The sequence below is a fragment of the Eschrichtius robustus genome, chromosome 1 (genome assembly GCF_028021215.1).
Source record: "Eschrichtius robustus isolate mEscRob2 chromosome 1, mEscRob2.pri, whole genome shotgun sequence".
In the NCBI taxonomy this organism is placed as follows: Eukaryota; Metazoa; Chordata; class Mammalia; order Artiodactyla; family Eschrichtiidae; genus Eschrichtius; species Eschrichtius robustus.
This window is the reverse complement of record NC_090824.1, coordinates 95,971,000-95,987,374: the sequence shown is the minus strand read 5'-3', so window position 1 is coordinate 95,987,374 and position 16,375 is coordinate 95,971,000. Positions and strand designations below refer to the sequence as shown.

The following is a 16,375-nucleotide window of genomic DNA, read 5'->3' as shown; positions in this document are numbered from 1 at the left end:
AACGTTTCTGCCTTGCTCACCCAGGAGCTTGGTTCAACCACACACCAACTGGGACACAGTTTGTGTTCAGTAAATGCCTCTTGAACAAAGGCTCGCCTTTACTCAACCATGGGTGTGTGATCAAGGCTCCAATTCATGAATCTGGTAAGAGAATTTTTGCAGGTGAGGACTCAAACTAGGCCACATACTTATAGGGCTGTGATTTTAAATGGGCTCCTATTTTTGACAGTTTCACTGTTTTTATCTTCGAGATCATGGTGTCATAACAGTTCGGCAGGCTCATCATCACCATTGCAACCCTGGGTGGTCAACATTACTATTCCCGTCTTGCAAGTGGAAAGAAGTTAAATAACTTGCCCAGGTCCCTATACCCTATTGTCTGGGCACAAATAATCGCTAATAAGGAAAATCCCTTTCAACAGGATTCCTGTTTGTTTGTGCTGCGCTCTTATTTCTGGCTTGACAGCTGGTGGCTACTCCACGGGGATTTTCTGGGGGTCTCCAGTACCAGTGCCTAGGGCCCAGTGTGTGATTTCCTGCCCTCCTACACCATTATAGGGTGCAGGCAACACGGGGCCTTAGCTATATAAGGATGCCATAAATACTATGTTCTCTAAAGTCACTGTGCCCTGCTTGTCCTGGAGAGGCAGCCTTGTGTGTGTGTGTGTGTGTGTGTGTGTGTGAGAGAGAGAGAGAGAGGGAGAGGGAGAGAGAGAGGGAGAGAGAGGGAGAGAGGGAGAGAGAGAGGGAGAGAGGGAGAGAGAGGGAGAGAGGGAGAGAGAGAGAGAGAGAGAATATGAATGTTTGGGGAGGTGAAATAGGGTCTAGGTTCGTCCAGGAGAAGCCCAATCTTAGCTGCGGGCTGGGGAAAAGGACCGCCCCTTCAATGCCTCCATCCCAAATCCCAGGTTCCAACATTCACAGGCCTCTGGGTCGTTATCCCACTCAGACTCTTGGAGCATCTTGGGTTCAGCCTGGGTGACTTGAACCAAGACCCAGAACCGCGCCTCGAGTGGGCTCTCGACGCCGGTGGCAGCGGCGGAGCCCCCTCCCCCGCTCGCACATCAGCCCCGGCCGCCGCCGCGCCCCCGCGGCGCCCTGCCCCGGCCTCCGGGCCTCCGGCCTCCGCTCTGTGCCCAGCCCGAGAGACGCAGTGAGGCGGCGCCGGGGAGACGCGGGCAAACGGGACGCGTCTCCTCTCTCGCCGGGGCCGCTGGGGCCTCCGAGCCGCCGTCTCCAGCGCGCGTTCTAGGTACAGGTGGCACAGCCTTCCGCGCCCGCAGGGCTTCCCAGGTCGCGGGGCAGGCTAATCTCGGGTCTAGATCTCCCAGCCGCAGAGCGGGTGAAACCGCTCCTCGACTTCTTCCCATTCCCTCAACTCCTCACCCCAAAACGCGAAATCCCAGGCCGGGCAGGACCCGATCACCTCTGCCTCCTCCCACTGCGCTAATCCCGCGAACGAGGGAGGCCCCCGCGCCGAGGCGGTGGCTGGCAAAGGGGAGTGGAAAGGGAGGATGGATGGGGCCGAGGGGTGGGGTGGTGATGAGGGGGATGTAGGAGGGGGTGTCATTTTCTTTTTCTTTCTTTTTTTAAAAAAAGTATTTCTCTCGCGAGAAACCGCTGCGCAGACGATACTTGAAGAGGTGGGGAAAGGAGGGGGCCGCGGGAGCCGCGGCAGAGACTGTGGGTGCCGCAGGCGGACAGGCGGCCACAGCTGGGACAGCTGCGGGCAGAGCAGGGCAGCGGCTGCCGCGGCCAGGACCAAGGAACAGCCGCCGCCGCCTCGGGAGCCGGAGCCGCCACTTCTCCAGTGGGTGCAGCCGGGGTCCCGACAGGGGTCGGGCGGCCACCGGGGCTGGAGCTGCAGCCACGGCGGCTTTTGCGTTTGCGCCGCGCTGAGGGCAGGGACAGGGACTGGGGTGAGGGGCTGTCCCGGAACGTCCAGAGCTGGCGCTGGCCCTCCCCTGCCTGACAGCTTCCTGGCCCGGGGCTCCCGGTGCCGGGCTCGGCGTCAGATGCTCGGGGGGCGGTGGCAGTGCCCGGAGCCGGCCGGGGACGGCGCGGCGGGCTTCCAGCCCCGCGGCTTGGCGGAGAGGACAGGCTGGGGAGCTGGGGCGTCAGAGCGCGCATCGTGCGCAATTCGTGCTAGTAAAAAATAAACGCAGCGAGCTTGCCCCAGGGTTTAGAACTGCTCGGGACATGGGTACTTTGCGGCGCTTTTTTCAGGCGGCGCCCGGGAGGCCGAGGGGCTGGCTGGAGCCGCTGCCGCCGGGGGCCTGGGCTTTTCAGCCAGCTGTGGACCAAACGGTCTTCACTTACCCAAAGTAACTGCGCCACGCGCAGGCGGCGCGCGGGTTGGGCTCGGGAATGGGGACCCCGAGGCTTCAGCATCCCGAAGCCCTGAATGTCTCCCCCGCTTCGGCGATTTGTCTGTTGCAGCTGGCAGGGGCCGCCTGAAGTGGGAGCAGCGCCTGGAGAAGGCGGGAGGAGCCCGGCCCGGGGGACGGGCGGCGGGAGAGCGGGACCCCGGCGGCGCGGCGCGCTCCAGGGCGCAGCGGCGGCCCCGGACCGAGCCCGGGGCGCGGCGAGAGGCGGCGGGAGCCGGCGGCCGCTCGACATCATGCGGCGAGGGGGGCTGCTGGAGGTCGCCCTGGGATTTACCGTGCTCTTAGCTTCCTACACGAGCCATGGGGCGGACGCCAATTTGGAGGCTGGGAACGTGAAGGAAACCAGAGCCAGCCGGGCCAAGAGAAGAGGCGGCGGAGGACACGACGCGCTTAAAGGGTAATGGAACGGGCCAGCTCCTTGGGTGTGGGTGTCCCCTCCCTCTTCTCCCGAGTTCAAGATCCAGAGGAACTGACAGGGTCGATTCTGGACAGTAGAAGGATCCTTGACAAGACCTCCTGGGGGCACCTTAGAGATGCAAGGGTTATCCAGTTCTCGCCGCGTTTGTGGCTAAACCACCTTGCCTGTACGCTTTAAGGATTTCTGCCCCAGAGGAGAGGTCATGGCTAAAAGGAATCTTGGGCCATTGTCGAGGCTGATTTTGGGAGGCGAGAAGGGTTCTTTGAGGAAGAAGGGGAGGAGCTGCGACTGGGAAGAGGGGCAGCCCAACCTTTCCCATCATACCAATTCCGGTTGTGTTTAGGGAAAGTACTTGCCTCGTGGGCATCTTTGTAGATGCTCTGTTTGTAAGGGAGCAAGGAAAGAAAGGAGTTTCAGGGACAGACAGTCAGAGAAGACACATAGTTAATGGTTGGTTCTCCTCTAAGTTATGCTTGTTAAAATTAGGGACTGAGTTTTCCTTTCAGATGTCTACACTGGAAGCAGAGCAGGGCAAGTGTTTCTGAGAAGTTGTCTTGCGGTTGTTAGAAGCTCTTTATTTCATCCGGGCAGTAATGCTGCTGTGGCTGGCCTTGAAGGAGTGTTTTTAACCTGTCGTGTGTGTTACTCAGATGCAACTGAGCATTTCACCAGCTTCTCATGCCCCTATTACAGAAAATGTTTCAGCAGAAAATATTTAAATCAGGCAGGTTGACTCTATAAGGATGGCCAGTTCCCTGAATTGAAGACGGGTGGGAGTACCCTTCCCTTAAAATTGTTCAAATTGAAAGGGAAGTATCTCTTTCTGAGAGTGTTTAAATTCAAGCCTCCGGAGAAGCAGCAGGATGGATTATAAATGACCCATTTTGTCCCCTTGGAGGATCCTGTAATGAACCTAGACAGTAAATACACAGAGGTTTCTATTAAGTTCTTACGATTCTCATTGCTGCTCTTTTTTGAGTAGTTGTGTAGTTTGATTATATGACCCTGAGTGACCAAGTGATGGTGTCCACTTGGATATGTGGCTGGACATTTCACGTATTCTTTTTTGTTATGGGCTGTTTTTATTATATATATGTAGTGCAATTTGTGTTTGTATGGCCCAAGTATGGGAAGGAAAAAGTACAGTAAACTGAACGGACCAGTTTTTGAGTCCTGCTCTAGATCTGGGACAACATGATTGTCAGAGCCAAGCACTTAGGCCGTGGTGAAATATGCATGATTTTCTGACCCTAGGAAATAGTTATGATTAACTTAGTTCCATCTTGGCCTTTGTGGAAAATAAATCACGGATTCCAACAGTGCTGGAAAGGAAATTTGCTTATCATGTTAAGCCTGATACTGATCAGGCAGCAGACGTGTCTTGCCCTGTGTGCACGGCCCATGGCCAGTTCAGTAGACGGACTGAAACTGATTTTCACCCGTTCTCAAAAGGACCTGATTTAGCCTAGCATTTTTCCTTCAAAAAATATATTTCTGCCATATATATTATCTTAATAGCTAAGCTCGATGGCATTGCTCCCATAGAGAGAGAGGAAGTAGGGGTTTAATTCTGTGGATGAAGGTCTGCAGGGAGACATTAGGCCTAGCCAGACATTTGTCTCGTCTCTATGTGCTATCACCAACCAGCATGTTTCCTCGGGAGGCCCTAACTCAACGTGAAAACAGAAACTAAGCCTTACTTTGTTGCTTAACAGGCTGTCCATGCTTTTACTCACACCAGCACTTAGTTCTTCTGGGTTTTACATTTTTTTAAGATTATAAAGAAACACTTCTCTGTGTTATAGTATTTGGTCACTAATGTGGACGTTACCTTATTGCAAACTCTTCATAAAGCCTTCCCCAAAACATGGTATTAATAGATCAGTAATTATGAGTGTTCCTAATTCTCATGTTATCTATGAGATTTTACATACATATGAAAAGTTTAACAAATAATTAACCTTTATAGCATAACAATATATATTAATATGCTATAATAATGAACCTTTATAATATAAAGGTTTTTATTTTTATAGTTCTTGTGTTATCTAAAATGTTATATGTATATAATATATGTATTATATACATATACTTGGGGTAAAAAATAAAAATTTAAAAGGATATACAATTAAAAATATTTAATTGTAAATACCTCTCAGACACCATTGTCTTATGTATTTTTCTAGAGATAGTATAAAACATATCCATATATATATATATGTAATATATATGTATATATATACACACACAGATAGATATGTGTGTGTATCCTTTTTAATGCATGGAATATACCATACATACTGTTCAAACCTTGCTTACTCTTATATATCTTTAGTGCATCCATCTATCAACTCATAGGGATCTACTTTGTGCATTCCCTTGGCGTATAGAATCCCATAATGTGGCTGGAACATTTCCCTAATGATGGCTCTTTAGATTATATTAAATTTTTTGCTGTTACCAACATTCTTCTACTTGCATGTTTGTGTACATGTGAATATTTATATGTAGTATAAGTTAATAAAGGAAAATAGAATTGCTGGATCAAAGGTTTACCCATAAGTTTTAAACAAATGCCAATTTTGATCTTAAATTTGAATAGCCTTTAAGATGTATCCTCTCTGCTTATTGCTATTACAGTCTCACATGAATAAGTCTTTTAACCACACGGTGCTGTATACATCATCAGGAAGAGCAGTTGTGTGTTCCATTTTTCCAGTTATTGCTTAAAACTTCTACTTTTTCTAGTTAAAATATTACCAGCTTCAGAACTAACCTCTCTGACTACAGTAAAACCTGTTTACCATTTTGATGCACAGTTTATGAAGTGAAAGTGATTTGTAACCCCTAAGTCCGCCTGATGCCCAGTTGGTGGCAGCAACTTTCAGCACCTCACTAATATCTTCTCTAGGTAAAAGGTGCTTTAAACTCATCAGTGTCTTCCGTGCGTTGGTCTGGGCTCTCCTACAAATTACTGCCTTCTTCTCTTTCTCTGATGTGACAGGTGACCACAGAATTTGCCTGGGTATTCTTCTTCTTGGGATATGTATTCCTTTCCTGTCAGCTCCTTTGCGTCCCAGACTAGGGACCTGCGTGGTTTTTCCCTCTTTGGGTGTGTAGTCCTAGCCTGTCTTTCTCTCCTCCCATCCTGTTGCAGGTGTTCTTTTTTTTTTCCCTTCTCACTGGGCAGCAGACATTGTTCCACAGTGGAAACTTAAGCATCCTCAAGTTTCTTCCCAGCTTTCGCTGTGTTTTCTTAGAGTAAATCGCCAATTTCTGTTTTTACAGGAAATCCTTTTTTTAATGGAATGAGTGTGGTCCCCAGTCACTCTGAAAAAATTGCATTTCTCTGTATTTTGAAATGAGAGTTTTGCAAGTTTCAAAAACGTTTTCAAGTAATAAATGTATAGTGGTTTTTGTTTGCCTGGGCACTGCTTAACATGTGTGAGATGACTTTATGAGAAATAATAAAATCCTAGCTTTATTGTTTGAATTTTAGTTCAGAAGAATTTTTCTCAGCTAAATTCTTAACTTCTGTGATTAGGCAAAAAGTGTGGGAGACAATCTAATTTAAAAAAAACACATAACTCTACTTGAATAGCGGTACTTATGCACCATTTATTTATGTTTGCCTTATTGCTTTAGCTCCCAAATAAGGAAATATTACAGTTTCCCATCAAAGGGAAAAATTCTTTAGAGTGAAACCTCCTTTGCCCAAATCTCTGATAAGATGGACTGAGAACGTCTATGCTCATTGCCTGGTTTATAAGTGTATGAGACTGGTTGTATTTCACACAATTTGTCCCCTTGTGCATGATTCCTTTTGGTCTTTGTTTATTTGTTTATTTTTTTCCAGGGGTCTTGTTACCAGAAATACACATGGAACAGTTCATACGCAGGATAGATTATGTGATGACAAACTCAGAGGGATTAATTACACAGACGTCTGTTATTAAAATAAAGAACTTTAGCAGGGCACACAGAAAAAGTTCTGTAGACTTCATAAGGTCCATTTTACTTTATAAAGAAGACTTTAAGGCTTCATCCGAAGTCAGATAGGCTAATAATTAAATATGGAGAAAAACTCCTGCAGTGGTATGGTTTGTCATTTCATTTACTGAATAGATTAAGCTAAAATATTGCAACACCATTAGAAAAAGATATTCTTAAATAAAAGGTTTAAGCAATTCCACATTTTAAACAAGAAGATGGAGACAAAATATTTATTTATGGGATTTATTTTGTAACATTTAAGACATAGAGATTATTTACAAAAATGCATAAGTTGTTGGTATCACAAATTAATTTAAACATATTGATACATCAAGTTATAGTGAAATGAGGTTAGGGATGATGGAAATGGCAGTACAGACATCCCTACAAGCTTATTTGGAATTTTTTTAAAAAATAGTGAAACATTCCTCTGTCTTCTTGTATAGCAGGTACTTAAAAAGATTATAGTATTATGCTACTGACTCTAATCAAGCCAAATGCTGAACAAATTATTAGGATACTCACACATAATTTGTTTGCTTTTTCCTGCAATAAACCAAACAATAAGCCTAACCAATTTCTGAATTTTAGCCTTAATTTTCAAGGTGAAAATAAGATTTAAAAAACGTTTTCTTGAAAGAGAAATAAACTGTATTAACAATTTCTTTGTGTCTAGAAACTAACCCAACAAATAGGCCTATTCTAGAAACTTAGAATTTTGTTCCATGAAATTTTTAAAGAAAGCTGAAATCAGTAACATATCAGGCCTGAGTTATATGGCAGGCATATGAGAGTTTAATATTTCAAGTTTGTTAAGCTTGATTTTCCCATTAGATTGTAAAATCATCAAAAGCAAGAATCCTGTCATAAGCATTTTAACACTAACTTGTCGAAGCTGGGATTCAAAGAATTCATTAATTCAGGAAGCCTTGATTGAATGCTATGTTGAATTTAGCTTTGTGGAATGCCAGAGACATAGCACCCACAGCCTGGAGAGGCTTAATATTTGGTAGGAGAATCAGATGCATTACAAAAATCAGGAGACAGCAGAAAGGTATGAAAGGACGTGGGATCTAGGAGCAAGTAAAAAATAAATAATAATAACATTTGTAGCAGTGGTAGGTGACGATTAGATGGCATTTAGGTACCAGGCACTCCTCTCAGTGTTTTGCATATTATAGCTCATTCTATGCTCATAACATCTCTATAAGGTGAGTCCTTTTATTACCTTCCCTTTACAGCTGTGAGAGCTGAGGTACGCAAAGGTTAAGTTTTAAAGACAAATTCTTAATATTAAATTTTCTTTCTCCATTAATTTTAGTTATGGTTTTGGTTTTCATTCCTCTGGACAAAAATGCAGTACTAAGACTTTGGTAAAATTCCACTTAAAATTCCTAATATTCCTTCATGCTAGTTCACAAATCCCAGGTATAGTTAATAACACAGTAATATAATATTTTGTCAAACAAGAAACTTTGATACTTCTGCAAAGACACTAATAAAACACAGAAGGACTTATAGAATGTCTGAGCTGTGGGGTCTTTGGATAGCACGTGTATTTTAGTATTATACCTTGAACTTTTATTGAGTGTGGTAGGTAACCATCACAGGCACCCTCCGTCTGCATTGCCCATGGTTCTGAGCTGGAGATGTTCCTCATTATGTCATTCAGAATCTCTTGCTCTCATGTTCCACATGCGGAACTTCTTTCAGAATAGAGTTGCAAGAGATGTTTCTCTTTCCAGGGGAAACTGGTGTGTGTCTTAAGTTTTCATCAATATGATGAGCTATTTAATTCTTTCTGTGTCATTTTTCACCTTGATTGTATCCTATGGGAAAGAATAGCAAGCTCTGGTATATCACTCACTATTGCACTGTACATATATTATTCATTTAATACACAGCTCCTTTATGAGGAAGATTCTACCTACTTGCCCATTTAACAGATGAGGAAACTGAGGGATGCAGTTTTTCAGTAATTTTAGTTATTCCTCCAGGGACATAAACTAGTAAGAGATAGAGTTGGGGAATCTGGCTTCCTAGTGAGTGCTCTTAACCAATATATTTTAATGATTCTCAATTACAATAAATCCTATATGTGGTCACTTTCTTTCTTCCACATTCTTGATACCTTCATTTCACCAGAATCTTCTACCATTGCTGTGGAGAAAGACTCAATGTTTATCGAAGGCAGATGCAGTCCCTATGACTAGGGACGCATCATTGTGGGAACGGGATTTTTCAGAAAAGACTTCACAGTGAAAGTCTGTCAGGGGTCAGCAAACCGTGGACCAGACTGCCTGTTTTATAAATAAAATTGTATTGAAACAAAGCCATGCCCATTTGTTTACGCTTTATCTATGTCTGCTTTCACACGTAGTGGCAGAGTGAGAGTAGTTGTGACAGACAGTAGGGCACTGCAAAACTGAATTATTTGCTGCTTGGCCCTTTACAGAAAAGGTTTGCTAATCTCTGGTCTATGTGATAAATAAGTGACTATTTAGTAGTACTGAGAACTTGTTGAAGGTTCAGTTTTTGTTTGTTTTATCACTAGGTATACCTAGGAACTGGGCACATGGTAAGAATTCAGTAGACAATTTTTGAATGTCTGACCGATTTGATTGATTGACTGGGTAAGGTAAATTATATATATATTAGAGCTTGGAGGAAGTATAGGAGAGAAATAAGGAAAACTTTGAGTGAAAAAGGCATGAAACAAAAAGGATATAAGGTGTTTGGGATTGAGGGACATTGAGTATGATGGGCAGGGTTTGCACTGCATGGCTTCGGGGGGCACGGTTCATAGTGTAGCCTATGCAAGTAGTGCCCCCTGAAGGTGTGCAGCATGCAACCGTGTGTGTCTGTCCATAGATTGGGGTGGGAGAGGGACTAAAGGGCACATGATGCTACTATCTGATTGTTGTGAAAGCTGAGGATGGTGAGCTAGTAAAGGATTCTAAGATGGGAACACGATCCGATCTCTGCCACTCTGGCCAAAGTGTCAAAGGTATATGGTTTAGCGAGTAGGGAGACTAGAGGCAGGGAGATTTGGGAGGCTAATATAGGAGTCGAGTCATGGTGAGAGTGGGTGATGGCCAGAGCAACAGCAGTGGAGGGGGTGAAGAGGAGGCTTGAGTGGCAGCATGAGCAGTCCTTGACCACTTGGTTGTGAGAGGCAAAGCCGAGGAGGCACCTAGGGTGCTCCCACGTCCATATACATTGAAACTCATTATATGTAAAAACATTATAGCATCATTAATGAGAAACTAAAGAGAGACAAAGTCATTCCTAGTCCCTCTACTACAAGGAGACAAGCTATCTTTGTTTGTGTTTTGGTTATCTTATTGCTATGTAACAAATTACCCCAAATGTAGTGGCTTAAAGCAGCAATAATTTTATTATTTCTTATGATTCTGGAGGGCAGGAATTTGGACAGGACACAGTGGGGAATCTTGTCTCTGCTTCCCACAATGTCTGTTGGGTCTAGAATGAGTAAGATGACTTCTCCACATGTGTTTCTGGTTCTGTGATCATGGACTGGCACCTGCAGCCCTGTTTACTTTGGTGTGGTTGGTCCAAATGGATGGACAGAGGAAGGGACGAAAGGAAGCAGAGAGCCACTCGTCTGGCTCTGCTGGGGGCCTTACAGGTTTTAAAGCTATCTCCTATGTGACCTCCTGCCTAGGCCTGCCCCTGGGGATGGGGCCACTGAGTGTCTTCTTGCCAATGGGGAAACTGAGCCCCAGGTGCCGCTACCAGGCCTTGTTCAGGGTAAGTGTCTGTTGGGGCTGGATCTTGAACAATAGCCTCTTGATCTCTGGTCACATGTTTTAACCCCATATGTTATCCACAGACTGAGTTGAATGGCTAAGAGCTGTCTGGAAGGGCTTAAGTGGGTTCATATGTTATCAGGGTTGGCTGAGTTTCTTGGTTCTCCTGCACAGAGTCTCAGATTGTCTCCCTTTCCATATGGACCATCCAGCAGCATAGCCAGACTTTTTACAAGCCAGCTCAGGATACCAAGAAAACAAAAGTGGAAGCTACCAGACTTTCTTCAGACAGCCTAGTCTGAAATTCCATGCAAGTCACAGACCTTGCTCAGGTTCAAGGGCATGGACTAATAAGCTCTGCCTCTTGATGGAGGTGAGGCGCAGCCTATGTCTGCAGGGAGGGGAGGAATTTGGGGCAACCTCTTTGGAGATTAGCTGCCACAGTGAGGCAGCGGGTTTTTGAGAAGGATAATCAGATGTTTCAATTCTAGCTTGATCGAGTCTGATTGACTTAGTTTCCCATTGAAGATGCTTCATTGTATTTTGCTTACTGCAACCTCAGAATGCAAAACACTACATGAATAATGTATCTCTGTGATCTTTTAGATTAATGTTAAGGGCATTGTTCTTAGTTTGCATTTAAAGAACTCACAAACCCCAGTTCCTAAAAAACTGGCAAATTTTGTTTTTCCAAATAAAAGAATTATAAAACTCCTAACTTTCCGCCCATTTCCTTTAGCCTCTAAGAAACTCAGGGACAAATTTAATGCACAGTCACTTAATTTTATTAATTTAGGTATCTGATATGTTTTACATTCCTTCTATGTGGGATTTTACTTTCAATTTCTATTAATAGCCCCATTTCTGTATATCTGTTGGTATAATATACCTCAGAAACATTTTTTTTCTGGAATCAGGGATTATAATTAGTAAATAAAGATAGATGTGCAATTGTCAATAGAATTGGTATTGTAGTGAGCTGAACTAGATTATTTTTTGTGTAAATGGAGTAGCCACATTGTTAATAGAATAAAATTGGGTTAGGAATACAGTCGTTTGGATTGTAAATCCAGAGCTCTATGATATCGAATCCTAGTTTTAAGTTCTTGTGACTTACCACTTTCTCAAGTGGCTTTTTTTTTGTTGTTGACGTTATCACTGAGTCTATTTATTCAGCCTCCTCAGAGCGGAAGGGAGAGAGGAAAATTCGCTATCTCCACCATTCCCAGCCAAAGATGTATTCCAGACGGCAAGCAGGCTCAGAGCGGGGGAACTGTGCCGTTAGACAAGTGATTTGGTTCAGTGTTTTGAAGGGTTGTGAATTCCTAGACCATCAGTCATACTTACATTCAAATATAAGTATCCAAACACATCTAAGTCCAAATATAGTACAACCATTCTATGATGTTGGTGTTGGGAGGCAAGATTTATGTCGGCTCTATGGACGCATTATGTCTGCTGTTAAGTTCGTGGTTTTGAACTGAAGTGTAGTAAAACCTCTATTAATAAAGAGATGTATTCCAGAGACAGGCTTTCGTTTTATTTTGTTTTGTTTTTCTGTTTCTTCTCCTTTTCGTTTGTCCTCTTCCTCTCTTTCTTCTTCTTTCTCGTTGCCATTTTCTCCTCCTTTTTCTTTTTCATCACTGTCGTCTCATCTTCTTTTTCTTCTTCTTCTTTAACTTCCTAAGCTGAGCTACAAATAAATAAAATAGGGATAATAAGAATATCAAATAAGGGTTAAACATTAAGAAAAAGAAATTCTAAATAAAATGTTCATTTTTACTTGGGGGTCTTGGGGTGTTCAAAAAGAAAACCAGAGGTAAGGTTTTTGTTAGGGGAGGAAGGAGAAAGATTGAGGGAGGCAGGAGGAGAGAGTTTGGAGAAAGTTCTAGAGTGGAGTCCAGTCAGCCAGTGGACCTGGGCTGGACAGAGAAGATGCTGGTGTCTGACAGATACTGATGACAACCACCTCAGTCCTGGCCACATTGGTACCAGGCTCTTCAGGAGACCGAGGGCTTATGGAGGAGAGGCGGGACATAAAAGAAAGATGCTTGGATGTCAGAAAAGATTCCTGTAAAAACATTTAGAGGAATATCATGGAAAAGCAGGTTAATCCATCATTTATTATGAACTGTGTATAGGGTGCCGTGTTGCTGGGTGCATCCCCTCTCCTCATAGATAATGTTTTTTTGCCTGCCATTTCCCCTTCCCATTTGGTGCTAATTTATGAGATCGTGTAATCAGACCCTAATAGGTTGGTGCCTTTGATGAGTAACTGTTAAAGACTCTTCTTATTTGTAGATGTTGTTTTTTTCATGACTCTGATCTTCCTCCATAGTCAGGCCATCCATCTTTATCAAAGTATTACAAAATGGTTGTAGTGGCACAGACTTTAGAAATTTATAGATGCTGAAACTGCGGCCCAGAGAAAGTTCGTTAGAAAGTTCTCAGGGTTCTTATTTTCTTCTCGACTTCATAGGTGTGGAAGCTGAGCCACACGGTGGCAAAGGCGGACTTAACTAGAAGTGTGTTATTGGGTAGGAGATTATGCCTCCTATTTGTCTCCTTACCCTAGAAAGGGTGACTGATATCTGCAAGTCCTCAACTGTGCTGCAAATAGGCAAACTTCCTACATCATGTGGTCATGAACATTTTTCTTGTTCTTGTTTATTTGGCCTTAGGCAGTGCGATCAGTCTCTCAGTGGGCAACCCTGATGGCAGGCTGCGCACTGGAGTTTTAGCTCCACAGTTCTACCTTGCTGTCAGTGGAAGCCTCCAGATTAGGTGGGGTTGAGTGGGATGGGGCTTTTTAAGGGAGGTGATTGCTAGTGAGGGTTGTAGGGAGGGGGTGGGAGAAAGAGAAGTGGGAGTCTTCTCTGGGAGTCTTATGGGTAACTCCTCCCATCCCCACACTCACACTAATAATTAGCAATTAAAGCGTCAGATGTCCTAGGATGAACCATGGCAGTTCTAGGTCTGTAAGCTCAGACTCTTATCTTATAACTTGCTGACTCAGCTATCTACACTACTAATTTATACATTGAGGTTCCAAGCAAGAAGCATGCCAGTGAAGAAGAAAAATCTTAAATTCTTGTCTTCTGTATCATCTGTCCCACCAATTGTGTAGAACACTTGCCTACTCCAAGTGACAACTATTTATTGAGCATCAGCTATGTTTGAATTGGACCTAATGCTGAATTCTCAGAAATGAACACCCTGTCTCAAGCCTGTTGATATTATTATCTTCTTCCAGTGATTCTAGGCAGAAGTACATGTGGACTCTCTTTCTCTCCCTTAACTGATGGGGTTAATGTCTGAGCTGATGTGAACAAGTGCCTTTCAGGGAAGGACTTGGTATGCAACCTTCAAGTCGGCACCTAGTTTTTAGTCTTTCATGGACTGCTGCTGCTTCACACCCCAGAGTTTAGGCCACTGACCTCAAGTTCGCAAATTTTATATCCCATTACCACCCTGTGAGCTCTGTATCCCCCAGGGCCACATAGTTGATGTTTTAGCTGGAATCTGAGAAAGTGTCTGCACATTTCCTGAAGAGTTGGCTAAGAGTGATTTGGCAGTTCAGTCATAAAAACCCAGAGCTAGTGGCTGGGGTATACGTTATAATTACCTCACACTGTTTCCTATTTGAGCCTGGTTGTGGGTAGCTGGGTAGAGTGGTATTGCTTGTGGGATTATATTTGAAAGGACCAAGGAGTCATTTTCAGTGAACACTAATAACCATTGGCTGTGTTTTCAGGGAGGCTTGGAAGTGTGGATACAGACATGCCTGGGGTCAAATCCTGGCTCCACCACCTACTAGGAAGGAATCTCAGACAAGTGCCTTGACCTGTCTGAGCCTCAGTTTCCTCACTTGTAAAATGAGATTATAATACCTTTCTGAGTTGTCCCAAGATTTAATGAGATAATACATTTCAAGTTCCTAGTACAGGGCCTGATGCATTTATGTAAAGTTAGATGATCATTAATATCTGGATACCGCAGTCTCCACTTTCTCATCTTGGAGCTAATTACTCTCAGAAACGTAGGAAGCAAACTTGAACTTCAAAAATTTTTAAATTATAATCTTAATGGAAACTTACTTTGTCTGTGGAGATCTGGTTATACATACCTAAAGTCGATGTATGGATAAGGTTTTTATTTTTTCAATTTCCCCTTCCCCCAAATTATTCCTTGTTAGTATTGCCCCCCACCACCCCCACTGCCCCGCCAATGCGTCCAAAGAAGTTTGCATTTTTTTACTGGCAGATCTGGCAAACGGTCTTGTCTCCTTCCTGATGAACACTTTTTTTTTCAAGAACCTTTGTGAAAGGAATTTAGATTTTAGGAAATGGAAGCACTGGCCTGAAAACCACTTTCTTTGGCAGTATTGCAAAGAGATGCCCTGAGAGTTGGGACCGTTTTGTGGTCACATGGTTGGCCGTTTTGGAAATGTGCTTTAATTGCCTTATCAGAGTAAAGACTTGGTTATGATTGGGTAGACAAGATGACCACTGGTAATTCCAAGTCATACTACCTTTCAGCTTTTGATCTCAGAGGTAAAGAGAGAAACTCTTTCCCAGCGTTCACACATCAGATCTCACTGAGAACTCTGGCACTGCTCCTGTCACGTGCCCATCACTGTGACCAAAGAAATTGGGCACTTGGGCTGTCCAGGACTGAGGGATGTGGAATGGGTTCCTCTTAGGAAAGAGGAGTTCAGGTAGCAAAAAAGAGGAAGAGGTGCCGAGTGGGAAACACAACACATCTGCCTCTGGACCAAGAAAGCTCCCTTTTCCACAGACCCAGTACTCCATCTCGCTCTGTCGTTGCTGTTCTCTCTAGGCGCCTTGTGGACAGGCCTTGCTTGTGTGATTTGGGGCCAGGCTGACTCAGATTAGCCGCCCCTGAGAAGAGCCATGGCCTTCACTTTCCAACTGAGCATTCCCTTCCTTTGGCTTCATGCCTTGCAGCAACGTAATGCTCAGTCAGTACAAAGGGATTCTTATTTGTTGTTTTTCTTCTGTGCCCTATTTCTTTTGAGAAATTGAAAATCTTTTTAGTTTTTTCATTTTCTTTTAATGATTCCCATTTTGATTTTAATGAGAGTTGGCTTTGAAGAGATCTTAAACTATTGAACATCTGGGAAAGTGGACCAAAACATACATTATCTTAATTTAGACAAAGCTTTGACAGAATTCCTATACCCTGCACCCTTATACACCAACCTCTGGTTAACTGATTGTCAATAAACTCTAAGAAGTTGCGGTTGCTTCTTATTTATTCACAGCCTATAAAAATAAGACTGCTTTAAATAAGGAATAGTTTAAACAGATAATAGTTATTTTTCTGCTTGTCATTAAAAATGTTCAAATTACCTAATATCTTTCATTCCCTTGGGGTAAATCACACAACCACCAATACCATAGAAGTTTATAAAAAAGCAAAAATATAGATACAAACAAACAAACAAATACCAGGTACTTTCTCTACTCTGCCAACTTCCCAGGAAATAAATAAACCTCAAATAACAAAATAAGCTTTTCTTTTTAAACTTTTGAAAACCTTTTAAGAATTTTACAAGAATATGCGCGCCAGGTTTTCCTACTTCTTCTTTCTTTTTTTTTTTTTTGTCAGCAGTTCTGACTTATTATATTGTTGAACATTTGGCAGAATTCTAGACAACATGTCTAATTTGACCTTAGATTGACCCAACTGCTCATATGCATTTGGGCCCCTCCTTGAAAATAAGTTGACACATTGTCACACATCGAGGAATAACAGGCTTCCTTGCTAAATTATTTCCTCCTTTC

The 16,375-nt window shown here is 43.4% G+C and overlaps 1 protein-coding gene across 1 annotated transcript in view; it reads left to right on the top strand.

Moving 5' to 3' along the window:
- Positions 1 to 1,642: 1,642 nt before the first annotated feature.
- FBN1 (fibrillin 1) overlaps positions 1,643 to 16,375 on the top strand; it is a 252,869-nt gene continuing 238,136 nt past the window's right edge. The window contains exons 1-2 of the mRNA XM_068551179.1: positions 1,643 to 1,810; positions 2,440 to 2,784. Of these exons, the coding sequence (XP_068407280.1) occupies positions 2,621 to 2,784 (164 nt within the window). The 5' untranslated portion in view covers positions 1,643 to 1,810; positions 2,440 to 2,620. The remainder of the gene's footprint in view (positions 1,811 to 2,439; positions 2,785 to 16,375) is intronic.